This window comes from Haematobia irritans, chromosome 1 (genome assembly GCF_050003625.1).
Source record: "Haematobia irritans isolate KBUSLIRL chromosome 1, ASM5000362v1, whole genome shotgun sequence".
Taxonomy (NCBI): domain Eukaryota; kingdom Metazoa; phylum Arthropoda; class Insecta; order Diptera; family Muscidae; genus Haematobia; species Haematobia irritans.
This window is the reverse complement of record NC_134397.1, coordinates 253,904,004-253,924,588: the sequence shown is the minus strand read 5'-3', so window position 1 is coordinate 253,924,588 and position 20,585 is coordinate 253,904,004. Positions and strand designations below refer to the sequence as shown.

Below are 20,585 nucleotides of genomic sequence, written 5' to 3'. Positions count from 1 at the left end.
GACAGTCAGTACGGTGGTGTGTGTAGCGATATAAACAACGGAAACGGATGTGTAAAAACTAAATGCAATACAAATACGAATCGTAATAAATGCAAACACTTGTTGGAATCGTAGTTCTTATGGAACGTGAGTGGCCCACAACCATGGCAATAGTAATTAAAGTGCTAATTTTATGTTTATGAATTGTAACACATTTTTAATAACTGAATGAATTGTAACACATTTTTAATAACTAACAATTTTAATAACTAAGAGCAAGAAATTCATAATTGGCTTACTTGGCTTGGATAAGAAGAAATGATTCTATGCTTGTGTGTAATTATAAATAAAAACCCAAACGAAAAGTAGTTTTATTAATGTAATTAAAATTAACTTATTTAACTTTGGTCAATTAATCCCTTTAATTAGAAACGAAACACAAAGTAATATTAACAAACACAAATCTTAAACGAAAAATGTTGCACAATTTATGTGGTGGTCACAAAAGCCTTTTGGCATTTCTATTTTATGTCCTAGTGCTCTATATCTCCTGCGGTATTACACAAACAACAGATTTGCAACGTCAACATCTACAACAACAAAGGCAACATCAACACAATGCCACCGGTCATGAAGCTAGGAATAGAACTGTAGCTACTTTACCTTTATCCTCAAATATAATGGAAACCACAGGTTTGCCGTTGCCCAACACCGATCGTGGTGTTCAGGTGAAATGTGGCAGCACCCAAAAAATGGTCGACAATTGCTTTCGAGATTTGCCACCACATCTTATGGAATTTCTGCAGACATCAAAAATTGCAATAAACGAAGAGGAAATAAATTCCAAATGCAAGTAAGTTATGGCAATATTGTGGTTTTGTGTTGTGATAAGAAATTTGGGAATCTTAGAAATGGCAAAAGAGTCTATAGGGAACTGTTACAACCAGGGCTGTGGAGTCGAGCCAATTTTGCTCGACTCCGACTCCAGCATTTTTCATCAGCTCGGCTCCGACTCCGACTCCGGAGTCGACTCCGGGTAATATAACTAAATCTCATTTTAACACCACTAATTCGCAGTTCTATTGTGGGGGTACTGTAAGTGGATCGATATAAAGTATCGTATTTATTTATGTGTGCAAAAAAGGTCTTAATTTCACATTAGATGCCAATTAAACTCTATATTTCAAATTTAGGGCAATGTTTAATAAATAAAATAATGCTATAAATACCCATCACAATATGAGAAGATACCAACAGTATATGTATTTGTGGACCAAAATTATTGATACTATCTCAAATCCTTTAAATTTGTTGCGAGCTATATAAAGGTTTATATTCACATATGCATGAATTTGAAACTGAATCGATTTAGACAAAATTGTATACACTTCTACAAAATCTATGTACATTAAATTTAAATCTAACGTTATGGGACGTAACACAATTTTAACAAAAAATAAAAATGCAAAGAAAGTCTAAAGTCGGGCGGGCCGATTATAATATACACAACTTTGTATTTAGATCTACATTTTGATAAAATCTCAAATCAGACTACTATCTACAAAATCTCGGGCAATATTTGGGAAATATTTATAATTGTTTAGACAATTTCGCAAAAATGCATTTATTATTCATTCATTGAAAAATTTGAAAATTTGAGTCATTTCTTAGCAGTGAGCATACAATTTTGGAAAAATTTTTTTCTAGTAAATAAAATTTTGCAAAATTTTCTACAGAAACAAAATTTTGACTAAATTTTCTATAGAAATAAAATTTTGGCAAAATTCTTTATAGAAATCAAATTTTGACCAAATATATAGAAATAAAATTTTGAATAAAATTTTTATAGAAATAAAATTTGGCAAAAATTTTTATTGAAATAAAAGTTTGAAAAAGTTATCAATAGAAATACAATTAAAAAAAATTTGTAGCAAACAAAATTTTGCAAAATTTTCTATAGAAATGAAATTTTGCAAAATAACATATTCTAGAAACAAAATTTTGACTAAATTTTCTATAGAAATAAAATTTTGACTAAATTTTATATAGAAAAAATATTTCTATAGTAATAAAATTTCGAATACATTTTTTATAGCAGTGAGCATCAGTAAGAAAAAAAATTTGAGAAAAATTTGCTATAGAAATAAAATTTGACAATTTTTTCTTATAGAAATAAAATTTTGAAAAAATTATCAATAAAAATGCACTTTTAGAACAATTTTTGTGTAGTAACTAAAATTCTGCAAAATATTCTACAGAAACAAAATTTTGACTAAATTTTCTATAGAAATTAAATTTTGGCAAAATTTTCTAATAAAAAAAAAATTATTATTATAAAATTTTGGCAAAATTTTCTATAGAAATAAAATTTTGACCAACTTTTCTAATAAAAAATCTATTACTATAAAATTTTGGCAAAATTTTTTATGGAAATAAAATTTTGACTTAAATTTTTATAGAAATAAAATATCAATAGAAACAAAATTAAAAAGAAAAAATTGTGTAATAAACAAACTTTTGCAAAATTTTCTATAGAAATAAAATTTTGCAAAATATTCTATAGAAACAAAATTTTTACTCAATTTTCTATAGAAATAAAATTTTGACTAAATTTTCTATAGAAAAAAATATTTCTGTAGTAATAAAATTTTGAATAAATTTTTTATAGAAATAAAATGTTGACAAAATTTGCTATAGAAATAAAATTTTGACAAAACTTTTTATAGAAATAACATTTTGACAAAATTTTCTATAAAAAACAACTTTGAAAAATTTTTCTGTCAATATTCCACATATGTATATGGCCTTAAAATAAAATTTAAACAAAAAAAATAATTTCGGGTATTGGATCGATCCAGCCCATCTGCTAGTCTAACATTCTGGGAAACATCAAAAGATAGCCGTAATTGAAAGTTGATTTTCATTTACAATCATGCTGTACATTGATCGAATGAATAACGCAATGGAAACTAATATGCGTAAAAACTTGCTTAGTTACAAAAATGTGAAGTGTTTTAAAAAAATTGGTTTAGCCGGAGACGGAGTCGAGCAAAATTTTTACGACTCCGACTCCAGCAACATCTTCAGACTCCAACTCCAAGACTCCGACTCCGGCTCCACAGCCCTGGTTACAACACACTGAAAAAAATTATTTACGTGATATGAAAGGTAACGAAATCAGCGTTACCGTTGGGAGTTTTCAAAAAGTGGCAAACATCAAAAAAACACCCCTCATTTTGAAGGTGTGTGTGTGTAGAATGTTGCTCCTATTTTGATTTTGGAATTCACTCTTCAGTTGTCAAAATGCCGTCCAAGCAAGAAGAGCAGCGTATCAAAATTTTGCTCGCGCGTCGCGAAAATCCGAGCTACTCGTACGCAAAGCTGGCAAAATCGCTAAAAGTTGCCAAATCAACCGTTACAAATGTAATTAAAGTGTTTGGTGAACGTTTGTCGAAAGCCATGGAAGTCTGGATTGAGACAACAAAGAGAGTTGCCGGTAGTTTCTGAGACGACAAAGAGAGTTGCCGGTAGTTTCAAGCGAAACCCTAACCTCTCTCTCCGAGATGCCGCAAATAAGCTGGGTGTATCGTCTACAACCGTGCATCGAGCCAAAAAACGAGCCGGACTATCGACTTACAAGAAGGTAGTGACTCCAAATCGCGATGATAAACAAAATACGACGGCCAAAGCGCGATCCCGGAGGCTGTACACGACGATGCTGACGAAGTTTGACTGCGTGGTAATGGACGACGAAACCTACGTCAAAGCCGACTACAAGCAGCTTCCGGGACAGGAGTTTTATACGGCAAAAGGAAGGGGAAAGGTAGCAGATATTTTCAAGCACATAAAACTGTCAAAGTTCGCAAAGAAATATCTGGTTTGGCCAGCCATCTGTACCTGTGGCTTGAAAAGCAGCATTTTCATAGCTTCCGGGACTGTCAACCAAGAAATTTACGTGAAAGATTGTTTGAATAAACGTCTGCTGCCTTTCCTGAAGAAACACGGTTGTTCCTTACTGTTTTGGCCGGATATGGCATCTTGTCATTACGGTAAAAAGGCCATGGAGTGGTACGACGCCAACAACGTGCAGGTGGTTCCTAAGGACAAGAACCCTCCCAACACGCCAAAGCTCTGCCCAATTGAGAAATACTGGGCTATTGTCAAGCGGAACCTAAAGAAGACCAAAAAAAACTGCTAAGGACGAGCAGCAGTTCAAGGCAAACTGGCTTTCTGCGGCGAAGAAGGTGGACAAGGTGGCTGTACAAAATTGGCAGGTGTCAAGCGTTAGGCCCGGCAATTCGGATTTGGAAAAGCGAAAGCCTAACTGAATATTTTTCCTGAATTTTATACTAATTGAACTTGAAAAAGAAATTTAATTTGATTTTTTAAATAAACGATTTCACCGATTTACACGCGTTTTCCCTTGACCAAATTTTGACCGTATCACCCTTTAGTACTGTATACAAAAGTTATTATAATAAATGTGTAAATATTTAAAATAATAGAAATAATAATAATAATAAAAAAATAATAATAATAAAAATAAACATAATTTTTTTTTAACTTGAATAACAATAATAAACAAAGAACATTTATATTTAATCAAATTACCTCGAAATATATATCTATTTGACAAATTAAATAAATATTATACATATATAAATATAAAATATTAAAATATTAACTTATGTCATCAAAGAAAAATGATTTTGCAGTCTAAATATTTTTAAATTGTTGGTGATTACTTGTGCTTTTCAAATGTGAAGGTAGATTGTTCCACAGTCGAGTAAATATGAGAAATTGTCTATCCGATACCATATAACGAGACGATCGTGAAAAATGTAATCTTTGAAGCAGATATTTCGGTTCACCCGAATAAATTATTTTGTGAAGAAATATTAGGCATCTGAAATTCAGCAGGTTCATAAAAGTCATTTGGCAGATTTGAGAACTGTATCTAGAAATACTTTCGTAACGACCAACACCATATACAAGTCTGGTTATATCGTTAAACAAAATTTGCAGTTTCCTCTTATGGATATAATCACAATTTGCAAAAATTTCACAGCAATATGTGAGACTCGAAAGTAATTATGAATTAGCAATCAGAAAACGAATGTGCGTAGGAATAAAATATTGTATGTTCCAGAGATTCCGAAGCATACCATACACAGTTCCATGGAGGAGCAAATTTCATCCAATCCTGTTGAAATTTGGTACGTGGTGTTAGTATATGGCTTTTAATAACCATGCATAAATTAGTCCATATTGGTCCATAATTATATATATCCCCCATATAAACCGATCTCCAAATTTGATCTCCGGAGCCTCTTGGATGATCAAAATTCATCCGATCCGGTTGAAATTTGGTACATTGTGGTAGTATATGGTCGATAACAACCATGACAAAAATGGTCCATATCGGTTCATAATTATATATAGTCCCCATGTAAACCGATCTCCAGATTTCACTACCGGACCATCTTAGAGAAGCAAATTTTGTCCAATCCGATTGAAATTTGGTACATGGTGTTAGTATGTGGTCTCTAACATTCATGCAAAAATTGGCCCATATTGGTCCATAATCATATAAAGCCCCCATATATACCGATCCCCAGATTTGGTTTTAGAGCCTCTTTGAAGGAGCTAATTTCATCCGATTCAGTTGAAATTTTGTATTTTGTGCTAGTATGTAGACACTAACAACCATGCAATAATTAGTCCATATCGGTATATAATTATATACAACCCCCACACAAACCGATTCCCAGATTTGACCTCCGGAGCCTCTTGGAGGGGCAAAATTCATCCGATTCGGTTGAAACTTGGTACATTGTGCCAGTGTATGCCCGCTAACAGCTATGCTAAACTTGTTCCATATCGGTTTATAGTTAGATATAGCCCTCAGATAAACCGATCCTTAATCACACAAAAATTGGTCCATACGGGTTCATAATTGTATATAGCCTCCATTTTCATATTCAATTATCAAACTTTTGTCGGTGTCTATTTTGTCCAATCCCTTTTTCGGTATATTCGGTATGATTTCAAAATATGATAATTTTTGAGTGATAAAAACTTGTATTCTTCATACTTCAGTCTATATGAGTTTAAAAACTTCTTAACATATTTAAAACAAAACCATCCAACCGTACCAAAGAAACCATTCTACTTTTAAGATTTTGAAAGGAAAAATAAATAAGAAAAGAAATCAACCACAAAAAGTTTTGCCATTTCCCAATTCCACAATGTCCTACAGGTTGTCGAAAATCTAATGAAACCCCAAACAGAAATGTCTAGCATCTTGGCAAATGTCCTTTTTCTCATCTGGTAAATGGAAAAAATACCAAATGATTTTTGTCAAAATCTTCTAAGGTCTCATACCTTTTTTGTCCTGAAGGTGGGGGAAAATCATGAAAATTCAAGTGTATATAATTAACCATAAAAATTGGTGTTTTGTTTGCCAGTAGTACTAAAATGTCTTCTTTGTTACAAAAATAATCCTGAATTCATAAATATAGAAACAAAAAAGAAATTGTTATCTATGTACCATGAAATAGGTTTGGGTTAATTTGCTTGCACAAGCCTCCATGGTTAAGATTTCTCAGTCCCTTTCTATATAGGGTCAATTGCAAAACATTTGAAAATCATAAGGAATTCTCTATGCAAAAATAAATATGTAAATAAAGAAGTACTGACACAATTATTTATATACGCCATGCACAATTATTTATATACTCCAGGAATGACAACAGTGTTGCCAGGTAGCATTTTTACATTTACGTGGGGAAACATTTCGGGAGGATTATGTCAAAATTTTTTTCTATAGAAGATTTTGTCAAAATTTTATTTCTATAGAACATTTTGTCAAAATTTTATTTCTGCAGAAAATTTTTGTCAAAATTTTATTTCTACATAAAATTTGGTCAAATTTTTATTTTTACAGACAATTTTGTCAACATTTTATTTCTGTAGAAAATTTTTGTCAAAATTTTATTTCAGTAGAAAATTTTGTCAAAATTTTATTTCTACACAAAATTTTGTCATCATTTTATTTCTATAGAAAATTTTGTCAAATATTTATTTCTACAGAAAATTTTGTCAACATTTTTTTTCTATAGAAAATTTTGTCAAAATTTTATTTTTTAGCAAAATTGTGTCAAAATTTTATTTTGATAGAAAATTTTGTCAAAATTCTATATCTATTAAAAATTTTTTAAATAGAAATTTTATGTCTATAGAAAATTTTGTCAAATATTTATTTCTACAGAAAATTTTGACAAAATTTTATTTCTATACAAATTTTGTCAAAATTTTATTGCTATAGAAATTTTGTCAAAATTTTATTCGTATAGAAAATTTCGGCAAAATTTTAATTCTATAAATTTTTTCAAAATTTTTGTCAAAATATTATTTCTGTAGAAAATTTTGTCAACATTTTATAAATTTTTGTCAAAATATTATTCCTATAAAAATGTTGTCAATTGTTTATTTCCGTAGAAAATTTTGTCAAACTTTTATTTCTGAAGAAAACTTTGTCAAAATTATAGAAAATTTTGTGAACATTTCTTTTCTATAGACAATTTTGTCAAAATTTTATTTTTATAGAAAATTTTTTCAAAATGTTATTCCTATAGAAAATTTTGACAAAATTTTATTTCTATAGAAAATTTTGTAAAAATCTAATTCTATAGAATTTTTTTTTCAAAATGTTATTCCTATAGAAAATTTTGCCAAATTTTATTTCTATAGAAAATTTTGTAAAAATCAAAATTTCTTTAGAAATTTTTGTCAAAATTTTATTCCTATTGAAATTTTTGTCAAAATTTTAATTTAATAGAAAATTTTGTCAAAGTTTTATTTCTGTAGAAAATGTTATCAAAATTTGATTCCTATAGAAATTTTTGTCAAAATTTTATTTCTATAGAAAATATTGTCAAAATTTTATTTCTATAAAAAATTTTATCAAGATGTTTTTTCTTTAAAAAAATTTTGTCAAAATTTTATTTTTTAGGAAAATTGTGTCAAAATTTTATTTTTATAGAAAATGTTGTCAAAATTTTATTTTTACAGAAAATTTTTCAAAGTTATATTTTTTATAGAAAATTTTGTCAAAACTATATATTAATATAGAAAATTTTGTCAAAATTTTAGTTCTGTAGAAAATTTTGGCAAAATTTTATTTCTATAGACAATTTTGTCAAAATTTTTTTTTAGGAAAATTGTGTCAAAATTTTATTTTGACAGAAAATTTTGTCAAAATTCTATATCTATTAAAAATTTTTTAAATAGAAATTTTATGTCTATAGAAAATTTTGTCAAAATTTTGTTTCTTTAAAAAATTTTGTCATAATTTTATTTCAATAGAAAATTTTATCAATTTTTTATTTCTATAGAAAATTTTGTCAAAATTCTTTTTGATAGAAAATTTTGTCAAAATTCTTTTTGATAGAAAATGTTGATAGAAAATTTTGTCAACATTTTATTTTTTAGGAAAATTGTGTCAAAATTTTATTTTGATAGAAAATTTTGTCAAAATTCTATATCTATTAAAATTTTTTCACATAGAAATTTTTTGTCTATAGAAAATTTTGTCAAAATTTTATTTCTTTAAAAAATTTTGTCAAAACTTTATTTCTCTAGAAAATTTTGTCACAATTTTATTTCTATAGAAAATTTTATCAAATTTTTATTTCTATAGAAAATTTTGTCAAAATTCGTTTTGATAGAAATTTTTGTCAAAATTTTATTTCTATAGAAAATTTTGCCAAAAATTTTTTTTATAGAAAATTTTGTCAAAATTTTATTTCTATAGAAAATTCTGTCAAAATTGTGTATCTATAGAAATTTTTTTCATTTTTTTATAGAAAATTTTGTCATTTTTTTTTATATAAAATTTTGTCAAAACTTTATTTCTATTGAAAAATTTTGTCAAAATTGTATTTCTTTAGAAAATTTTGTCAAAATTTTATTTCTATAGAAAATTTTGTCAAAATTTTATTTCTATAGAAAATTCTGTCAAAATTTTATATCTATAGAAAATGTTTTTAAATGAAAACTTTATTTTAAATTTAATTTTATCAATTTTTTATTCCTACACGCACAGAAAAACCATGTTTGGACATGATTGCTGCATCCATTTAATGCTTATCTAGAGCATGTAATTGCCGCGAAAACCATGTATTTTGTCTTTGTAAAAATAGTTTTCGAGCGGAGAAAAATGTATGGTGGCTATAAGCATTTGAATGGTTCTCAAATACCGCAAACATGTTCTATCATTTAAATGATAGAATTTGATACCATTAAATGGTCGGGAAAATCATGTACCTGACCATTCAATTTTTTTTACTTTTTTACAGGTTAAGTATAGACATGTATAGAACCATTACATGGCCATAAAGACCATTTACATTTTTTTCGTGACCATTTAATTTTTTAACTTTTTTGCAGCGAAAAGAATTTTATAAAAACATTGAGCAGGTACACACGATTTTCATTTTGCGAGTCAGTCGTGTGTTGATTGTTTCTTGAAATGGACGGAGAATACGGATTTACTGTGTTTTGTGTTAATTTATTTATTCAGAAGTGACACCTGGTTTTATGTGAACACAAAAAAGGAAAGTGTAATTGAAAAAATGTACCTGTTTTTTGTTCTGCATTTTGCTATATGGATCATTTATTTTTATTTGCAGTTACATGATGGGCACGATGTAAATATGGAATAATTACCTATTGTTGAAATTGAAATAAAATAGAGTGTGTAAAAATATATGATGTTTGCTTGAACGGCATTATAAATATAAATAAACAATGAATTAGTTTATAAATAAATAAAAACAAACAAAGTTAATTTTGTGTTTTCTTTTCTCAAGTGGCGTCCTTTCTTCGACGATGAAAAAAGTTTTTTCATAAAGATCCAAACATTTTAGTTTGTGGCCATGTTCTTTTAACTACACGGATGAAAAAGACTGTTTTTCATATGTTTGGCTATAAACATTATATGTTTGGAACACAAATTTTTAAACACAATATTTTTGAGTGCAAGCATATAATGTTCATAAACTAGCATAACATGTTTGGGACATATATGTTAATATGTTAGAACATATTATGTTTGGGACATAAAATGTTTGTAAATATAATATGCTTGGATGCAAACATATATTAATTTAGAAATAGCCTATAAACATATATGTGTTTAGTAGCTTGGAGCGCTATTTAACAGGGAGCGATATTGAATTAAGTTGGTGGTTGGTGCTTGTTATTACAAAATTAACATTTTATTTTTCCTTGGGCAATTGATCAGCTACTTCTTTGATCCTTACAAACTGTGTGGTCCGCTGTTCGAATCCCCGTCCGGCAAAAGGTAAAATTAAAATAACAAAAATCATACAATTGAATAATTTCTTCTACAATGTTTGTATTACAGAAAAAGGTGCTAAGAACTAAAAAATCTCGTGGAAGTGAGAAAGATGTGGGGGAATATACAATTGGGCAGAAACAAAATTTTGAGCATTCAGGTCGAAAACCTATGTTGTTAGCACCTATATTACCTGTTTATTTTCATAATTCATTATGATTGTAAATATATAAATAAATAAATAAAATTTTGAGCACAATATTGTTTGGGAGAATTTTTTTTAAGCATATAATATTTTTGGGTGCAAAATGCTTCCAAACATATTATATGTTCACATAATAACATATTGTTTTTTGGAAGACAACATTATTGAATTTGGATGCAAAAATACAAAATGTTTGGAACTTAGACTACCCAAACATATATTGTTTAGACCAATATGCTTTCAAACATATTATATATTGGAAGAGATCAAACATATAAATGTTTGGGCAATACCCAAAAATGTATATGCTTGAAGCAAAATATGTTTGGGAGTATATGTTACAGAAGCGATTTTTTGTGAGCGTGTAGGAGAAAAACATTTTTAATGAATACCATAACATTTTAAATCGTGACCATTGTCTTTTCATTCAAACAAAATTCTTTTTATCAATATCTAAAATGTTATTAGATGAGGACAATTATATTTTTCTTAGAACCATGTTCACTGAGCCAACATGGTTGCAGATTAAAATGTTACATGGTCGCTGCAAAAATAGCTCCTATCATATTATTTTGCTCTTCGAATATGATTGTGACAATCATGTTTCTTCTCTGCGTGTATAGAAAATTTTATCAATTTTTTTTTATAGAAAATGTTGTCAAAATTGTATTTCTATAGAAAATTTTGTCAAAACTTTATTTCTATTGAAAAATTTTGTCAAAATTGTATTTCTTTAGAAAATTTTGTCAAAATTTAATTTCTATAGAAAATTTTGTCAAAATTTTATTTCTTTAAAAAATTTTGTCAAAATTTTATTTCTTTTGATACTTTTGTCAAAATTTTATTTCTATAGAAAATTTTGTCAAAATAGTATTTCTTTAAAAAATTTTGTCAAAATTTTATATCTATAGAAAATTTTGTCAAAATTTTATTTCTATAGAAAACTCTGTCAAAATTTGTTGGAAAAGAGAAATGTTTGTACGAATTTATTACGGCATAAGCCGACTATCAATGTAAAGCCTTTTTTGCGGAAGGTTCAAGTGTGGTTTATTGTTGGGTTTAATGAACTGCCTGAATTTATTCTGAGAATTGGGTGATCGTTTTGCTGCAAGTAGAGGATGCTGATGAGGAATGTGGTAATTCCGAAACGTGCGTCCATCCAACCATCTTGCAGTCTATAGGGCTTTGCCCAAATAAATTTGACAAACATTCGTTTCCTCTGTTGGTTAAGCTACACTTCTAGTTTAGTCAATGTATGGTTTTAAGCTGAATTCAAAAAAACAACAACAATGATTAAAGAACAAAAAACAACAATAACAAAACAAAACAAATGAAAAAAATTTTATGTCTATAGAATATTTTTCAAAATTTTATTTCTGTAGAAAATTTTGTCAAAATTTTTTAATTTTTTTTTTATAGAAAATTATGTCAAAATTGTATTTCTATAGAAATTTTTTTCAAAATTTTATTTTTACAGAAAATTTTGTTAAAATTTATTTGTCAAAATATATTAGCTCCCACGATTAATTTTTTAGGATTTTTAATAAAAATCTATAGCAATTTAGGATTTCTTTTTTTTTATATTTTTGAAGGGAAATTTCAAAAATCACTTGGCAACAAAGACTGGTAATTTTGTTTTATCAGTGCCATAAAATGACAAAAACAAAATAAGAAAGTAATGGGAAAAATGTGTCATACGTTGAACTTTCCGGCTTGTGCCTCACGCACGTGTTCCCTTGGGGTCCATTTTTGGCAATTTAATGTCAGCAACAGACGCATTTTTCCCACATACACCAGTATACAATCTCAAACACATACATACATCAAGAAAATGCCTATGTATTAGGATGGTTGGATGAAAACAAATAAATACGATAATTGAAGGTTGTGATTTTCATACCCATTCTCTATGATGGGGGTGCGTTGATTTTTGCCACTTAGACGATTTTCCAGTTGATTTCTTGTATTAGATGAAAGGCTTTTCAGTGCAAAATTATTTTAAGCGCTTTCATATACACTCAAAAAAAATGTGTGTATATTTGATCACCAGGTCACTGAAGCCAATTTAACTGTATTTACCATTAGTTGAAATTTATCCAATTTGAAAAGGTTTCCTTGTCTTTAATAAGTTTCGTGTACGTTAGTTAAATGAAATTTAAAACGAAAAACCATTATACAGAAATGTATCATATATTTACAAAATTCTTATTTACCACAATATAGTTCAGAATGTGCCCATCTTGAACTCTGTATAGCGCTAAACTCTTTGGAAATTTGTATCTACAATTTTTCCTTCAAACTATGACATTTTCTTTAACAAGGGTGAACAAAATTAATTAAGTGTAATAAGTTTTCTTGATTTTGTCAAAAAAATATTTAATCATTTTTGTGATATCGGCGTTGTTAGTAAAGTTGAACTTTTCTAAAACTAACCTCAATTTTTCTTCCTGGTGGGTTCACTGTCTTTTGAGTGTAATATTGGGAAAAAGTCCTAAAGACAGTTGTAAATCCCAGAGCAGACAACATTTTCAGCTGCGTCAACCACACTCAAAAAAGTTTACTATGATTCAAAAATGTTGACCTTCCCTAAAAGAATTTGGTATTGATTCCGAGCCACAAATGCGGCTTCTTTAAAATAAAGACATTTCTTCGCGACCTATCTCACTTTAAATCTAGGATCAATAAAATTAAAATTCGGATACAGATCTCATTTATGGAATTTTCATTCCCTTTTTGCGTTATATTAATAAAGCTATTCAAGTACGAACAAATGTATGTTTAAAAATCAAAATTGTAACAGGAACTTTAAAGTAAAAAATGTTTTCTTAATTAAAAAAAAACCAAAGCTGTACTTTTAGCCTATATTTGAAGCATTTTTATCTTAAATCTAAAGATTCACTATGCCAGTTAATTTAAATGTGATGTTTTTCTTTACTTTACGGATAGTTTTCCTTGGTTCACAGATATTTCAAGATTCCTATCTTAAATTCAATGAAAACACTTTTCGATCCCAGAATAAAATAGAATTGACTTAGACACAAATTAATTCACTTGTGTTTAATTTATCAAGTTGGATCGATTCCGTTACAAAACTTTGTTTTAATTAAACGTTCATTAATTAAAAAAAATGTTTAATATATTTTAAATTTCGCGTCCTAAAATTTAGTTTGCATAATCGTTCATATTAGGTCAATAATTTATTCAGTGGCTTAATTTCTCCAGCTCAGAGTTGCCACACTTAATTTTTATTTTGGATCAACATTTTTCCAAACGGGGGCCGAAATTGGTACCAGCGGATCATTTATCCAAATTAAATTAATATCATTTAAAAGTTAAAAATTTTCCGAAATTTTACATTTATAGAAAATTTTGTCAATTTTTTATTTCTATTCAAAATTTTTATTTCTATAGAAAATTTTGTCAAAATTTTATTTCTATAGAAAATTGTGTCAAAATTTCATTTCTATAGAAAATTGTGTCAAAATTTTATTTCTATAGAAAATTTTGTCAAAATTTTATTTCTATGGAAAATTGTGTCAAAATTTTATTTTTATAGACTTTATTTCTATAGAAAATTTTATCAAAATTGTATTTCTATAGAAAAGTTTTTCAAAATTGTATTTGTATATATAATTTTGTGATTTATGATTTTTTTCTATAGAAAATTTTGTCAAAAATGTATTTGTATATATAATTTTGTGATTTATGATTTTTTTCTATAGAAAATTTTGTCAAAATTTTATTTCTATAGAAAATTGTGTCAAAATTTTATTTGTATAGAATATTTTGTCAACATTTTATTTCTATAGAAAATTTTCTCAAAATTTTATTTCTATAGAAAATTTTGTCAAAATTTTATTTCTATAGAAAATTTTGTTATTTATGAAATTGTATTTCTATAGAAATTTTTGTCAAAATTGTATTTCTACAGAAAATTTTATTTCTTTATTTATCAGTTTTTATTTTATTTATTTGGGGAGCCACCGGTGTGCAATGGTTAGCATGCCCGCCTTGCATACACAAGGTCGTGGGTTCGATTCCTGCTTCGACCGAACACGAAAAAGTTTTTCAGCGGTGGATTATCCCACCTCAGTAATGCTGGTGACATTTCTGAGGGCTTCAAAGCTTCTCTAAGTGGTTTCACTGCAATGTGGAACACCGTTCGGAAAGGAGGTCCCTTGTCATTGAGCTTAACATGGAATCGGGCAGCACTCAGTGATAAGAGAGAAGTTCACCAATGTGGTATCCAATGGACTGAATAGTCTAAGTGAGCCTGATACATCGGACTGCCACCTAACCTAACCTAACCTAACCTAAGTACAATAGAATATTAGATTTTGCCATTTTTGAGAACGATCGGTTAAGGGTTTTATGGCCAAATTTGTGAAAATCGAGCGATACATATATATGGAAGCTATATATAAATTTAATCCGATATTTTCCAAATTCAATACAAACAAATTTTTGTTTTTCTGATTCAATCGCGAAATTAATTGATCAAATTAATTTTTTAATTGGAATGTTTTCAATCACAGAAATTATTTTAAATTAAAAAATTATTAAAAAATTAATAGATCCAATTAAAAAAATAATTAATGTTATTAATTTTTGTGATTGATTTTTGTTCAAATTAAAAAAAAATGTCGAATCAATTTTTTAAATGAATATTTTTTAAAGCTTAATTAAATTTTTAATTGGAAATTTTTTCGTGAAATTATTTTCTGTGTAGCATTCGTGTTTGTGCCAAAAGAACACTCCGCACCAAATTGCATCAAACTCGGTTAATAATTGCTACCGGAATCCTGCGAACAACAAATACATGGACAGACGAACACACGGACGGACACTAAGGGTTAGACCGACACAGAAGGTGATTCTGAGTCGATCGGTATAAATTTTATGGGATCTAAAATCGATATTTCTGGTAGACGTATTGTTTTCCAGATCAAAGTTATTATACCCTGACCACTATGTGGTTTAGGGTATAACAATGACTTCCAAAGAACTTCAAGTTTTTTTGTTGGCATGTGATAGCTTTTCTGCCCATAATTCGTGGCAAAGACAGGAAATTTGAACAAAGACAAACAGTTTCCAAAAGTTCATGTTTTGTTTCCGACAATTTTGCATTTGAACAATAATATTTAAAAAAAAAAATTAAATGAATATAGCGTTTTAGTGTTTGTGTTACATATCAGCCACCGCGTTTAGTAAAACATTCTAAAATTATCTGCAATTGAGTGGGTTCACATTTTTCTTAGGTAATAATAATTTTGTAACACTTCTTATCAGCTACCCTGTAGTTATGGTTTCAATTACTTTGTATTTTTTTTTTGTAATACATTAAATAACAATTATTCTCTATGGTTTTATTTTATTATGTAGCAAAGTCTTTCCAAGCATCTGGTCTCATGCATGTTCTTCTGGGAATGCAAGAGCAAAGTAAATGGCTTCATTTTGCACTGTTTGGAAAACTAGGATAACATATGACCATGTGATAAATCATTGTTGTGGCTTAAGAACAAATTTAATTACAATATACTGGTGTCATGGAAACTTTATGGCGATATAGTAGAAATGCATGGAAAGGCTAATAATTAATTACATAAACAATCTGGAAAGTTTGTTGGGTTTTATTAAAGATTAACTTGCTTAATTCGAAGCTTAAAAGATTAATTACAAAGTTTTAGTTAGTGCGTTATCGTCTGCCATTAAAACCAGAGCTTCCACAATATGTACAGCCTGAAAGTAGGCAAAGAAAATTTTCTATGCCAAGTCAATCGGTTAACTCCCACAGACTAATCATTTCTGTGATAATTATTTGGAATTATTAGTCTGTGGGATTTATCCGATTGACAAACATATTTTTAGGCTGTACACTTTGGGGAAGTTGAAGACTAATAATTCCTTGGAATTATCAGCACGGTTGCCACAGTTGCTAGAATTCTACCAAAAATGGTAGATTTTTTACTGTTTGGTAGATTGGTAGAATTCTTCATGTTTTGGTAAATTTTGCAAAATATTCCTTTTTTTACAAAATTTTCTATAGAAATAAAATTTTGACAAAATTTTCTATAGATATAAAATTTTGACAAAATTTTCTATAGAAATAAAATTTTGACAAAATTTTCTATAGAAATAAAATTTTGACAAAATTTTCTATAGAAATAAAATTTTGACAAAATTTTTTATAAAAATAAAATTTTGAAAAAAAAATCTCTTAAAATAAATATTTGACAAAATTTTCTATAAAAAATAAAATTTTGACGATTTCTATAAAATTAAAAAAATAAAAAATTTTCCATAAAAATAAAATTTTCACAAAATTTTCTTTAAAAATAAAATTTTCCATAAAAATAAAATTTTTACAAAATGTTCAATAGAAATGAAAGTTTGACAAAATTTTCTATAAAAATAAAATTTTGATAAAATTTTTTATAAAAGAAAAATTGACAAAATCTATATATACAAAATTCAAAGTATGTTTGTTTATTTGTGTGTTCCGGGTAAGCTCGGAAACGGCTGAACCGATTTACTTCAAAGGGGCGCTCATGTCGTGAATATAACAGGTTGGCTGATAAGTCCCCGATCTGACACATAGATGGCGTCGCTAGTATTAAATGCATATTATTTTTATATAGTACCAACCTCCACCATTGTGCAATGGTTAGCATGCCCGCCTTGCTAACCATTCGATTCCTGCTTCGACTGAACACCAAAAAGTTTTTCAGCGGTGGATTATCCCACCTCAGTAATGCTGGTGATATTTCTGAGGGTTTCAAAACTTCTCTAACAGTTTGGCTGATAAGTCCTCGGTCTAACAAAGAAAAACACACTTTTTTGTCAAAATTCGTTTTTATTATTCAACATAGTTCCCTTCAAGAGCGATACAACGATTATAACAACCTTCCAATTTTTTGATACCATTTTGGTAGTACTCCTTCGGTTTTGCCTCAAAATAGGTCTCAGTTTCGGCGATCACCCCTCTTCATTGCAGCCAAATTTTTTCCCTGCGAGCATCCTTTTGAGGTCTGAGAACAAGAAAAATTCGCTGGGGGCCAGATCTGGAGAATACGGTGGGTGGGGAAGCAATTCGAAGCCCAATTCATGAATTTTTGCCATCGTTCTCAATGACTTGTGGCACGGTGCGTTGTCTTGGTGGAACAACACTTTTTTCTTCTTCATATGGGGCCGTTTTTGCCCCGATTTCGACCTTCAAACGCTCCAATAACGCCATATAATAGTCATTGTTGATGGTTTTTCCCTTCTTAAGATAATCGATAAAAAATATTCCATGCGCTTCCCAAAAAACAGAGGCCATAACTTTGCCAGCGGTCTGTTGAGTCTTTCCACGCTTCGGAGACGGTTCACCGTTCGCTGTCCACTCAGCCGACTGTCGACTGGACTCAGGAGTGTAGTGATGGAGCCATGTTTCATCCATTGTCACATATCGACGGAAAAACTCGGGTGTATTACGAGTTAACAGCTGCAAACACCGCTCAGAATCCTCAACACGTTGTTGTTTTTGGTCAAATGTGAGCTCGCGCGGCACCCATTTTGCACAGAGCTTCCGCATATCCAAATATTGATGAATGATATGACCAACACGTTCCTTTGATATCGTTAAGGCCTCTGCTATGTCGATCAACTTCATTTTACGTTCGTTCGAAATCATTTTGTGGATTTTTTTGATGTTTTCGTCGGTAACCACCTCTTTCGGGCGTCCACTGCGTTCACCGTCCTCCGTGCTCATTTCACCACGCTTGAATTTTGCATACCAATCAATTATTGTTGATTTCCCTGGGGCAGAGTCCGGAAACTCATTATCAAGCCAAGTTTTTGCTTTCACCGTATTTTTCCCCTTCAGAAAACAGTATTTTATCAAAACACGAAATTCCTTTTTTTCCATTTTTTTCACAATAACAAAAGGTGCTTCACAAAAGACGCTCTATCTCACAAACTAATTGACTTACAGACGTCAAATTTTGACACGAATCATTTGAAGGTTGGTACTATATAAAAATAATATGCATTTAATACTAGCGACGCCATCTATGTGTCAGATCGGGGACATATCAGCCAACCTGTTAAAATTCACAGGAAAGATTGTCCAACTACTTGAATTCGGACAGCGAAACGAGGAAACTAGCGTAACACGGCTAGATTCCTATAAAAAAAATTTTTTTCCATTTTCTATAGAATTTTGAAAAAAAAAATTCTATAGAATTAAGATAGGACTAAAATTGCTATAGTAATAAAATAATTACAAAATTTTGATAGAGATAAAAATTTGACAATATAAGTCGTGATTATCAGTCTATGGGAATTATATGATTGACATACCATAATAAATTTTCTTTGCATATTTTCAGGCTGTACACATTTAGTGGCAGAAGTTAACGAATTGTTTTATTGGAAAACAATTTGTATATCAATTTTATTTTTATTCGTTCAATTTGAAAAAATAAAGAATGTTTGTCTATTTCATTAGCTTTTGTTGTTGGTAATGAAAAACTGGCACAATTGTATAATTTACCCCAAAATACAGACTTTTTTAAGATCCCCCTTTTTTTGAAATTTTTCTAAATTCTTCATCTCCTCCTAATGTTACTAATATTAGGATGAACAAAAAAAGAAAATATTTCACTTAATTTACCGTGTAGTATTCATATAATTAATGGGATGTTATAATGCGTCCAGAGCATTAAATTTCAACCACTGTTCATGTTCTCATGTACTTCCTCTGCTTTGGGTATTTTATGGGTTATATGAGTCTACATTTAAACAACAATTTGTAATGAATCCTCTTTAATAACGACAAAAAAAAATAAAAACAAAACAATGTTAAGCTCATTATTGAGGAAACTTAATTAATTGTTTGTAATTAATCTCAGCAGCCAACAGCAAATCATATTAGTGGTATGTTAACCTCTTATTATATTTTTTATAAAGGAATCAAAGAATGGAAAAAGCATGATAAAAACAGACGAAGTTAATTTTATGATACCCTACATCAAACTTTGCTACACTCAAAAAAAAAATTAACTATAACTAAAGCAAATTTTTTTTTCAAATTTTAGTGTAAATATTATGTTTTTAGAAATTTTTCTCGATAACTTTTGTGTAAGTTAGTTAACTAAACTACAAATGGGAAAAATTATACACAATTGAGTCATATAGATTTACTAAATTCGAGTTTGCCACAAAATAGTTCAGAATATCTCAAAATTTGTAAATTTTACCAATAATAAGCCCATCTTGAACTGTGTATGGCTCTAAAGACAATTTTGCAACTTTGAACTCCAATTTTTTCCTTCAAATTTCGAATTTTTCTTTAACAAGCGAAAGAAATAATTATGTCTATAGCAATAAAATTGTGACAAAATTTTTTATAGATATAAAATTTTGACAAAATTTTCTATAGAAATAACATTTTGACAAAATTTTATATAGAAATAAAATTTTGACAAAATTTTATATAGAAATAAAATTTTGACACAATTTTATATAGAAATACAATTTTGACAAAATTAACTACAGAAATAAAATTTTGACAAAATTTACTACAGAAATAAAATTTTGACTAAATTTTCTATAGAAATAAAATTTCGACAAAATTTTCTATAGAAATAAAATTTTGACAAAATTTTCTATAGAACTAAAATTTTGACGAAATTTTCTATAGAAATAAAATTTTGACAAAATCTTCTATAGAACTAAAATTTTGACAAAATTTTGTATACAAAAAAAAAATTTTGACAAAATTTTCTATAGAAATAAAATTTTGACAAAATTTTTATAGAAATAAAATTTTGACAAAATTTACTATAGAAATAAAGTTTTGACAAAATATTCTATAGAAATAAAATTTTGACAAAAATCTCTATAGATATAAAATTTTGGCAAAATTATCTATAGGAATAAAATTTTGAAAAATTTTCTATAGAAGTAAAATTTTGACAAAATTTGGAAATTTGGTTTATTTTTCATTGTTTTAGTTTCCTCGGACATCTCGATATGTTTTGCTGCAAAAACACATTCTCA

The 20,585-nt window shown here is 28.6% G+C and overlaps 1 protein-coding gene across 1 annotated transcript in view; it reads left to right on the top strand.

Moving 5' to 3' along the window:
- Positions 1-254: 254 nt before the first annotated feature.
- The window catches only part of LOC142219646 (uncharacterized), an 88,249-nt gene continuing 67,918 nt past the window's right edge, over positions 255-20,585 (top strand). Inside the window, exon 1 of the mRNA XM_075288534.1 lies at positions 255-832. Within this exon, the coding sequence (XP_075144649.1) occupies positions 456-832 (377 nt within the window). The 5' untranslated portion in view covers positions 255-455. The remainder of the gene's footprint in view (positions 833-20,585) is intronic.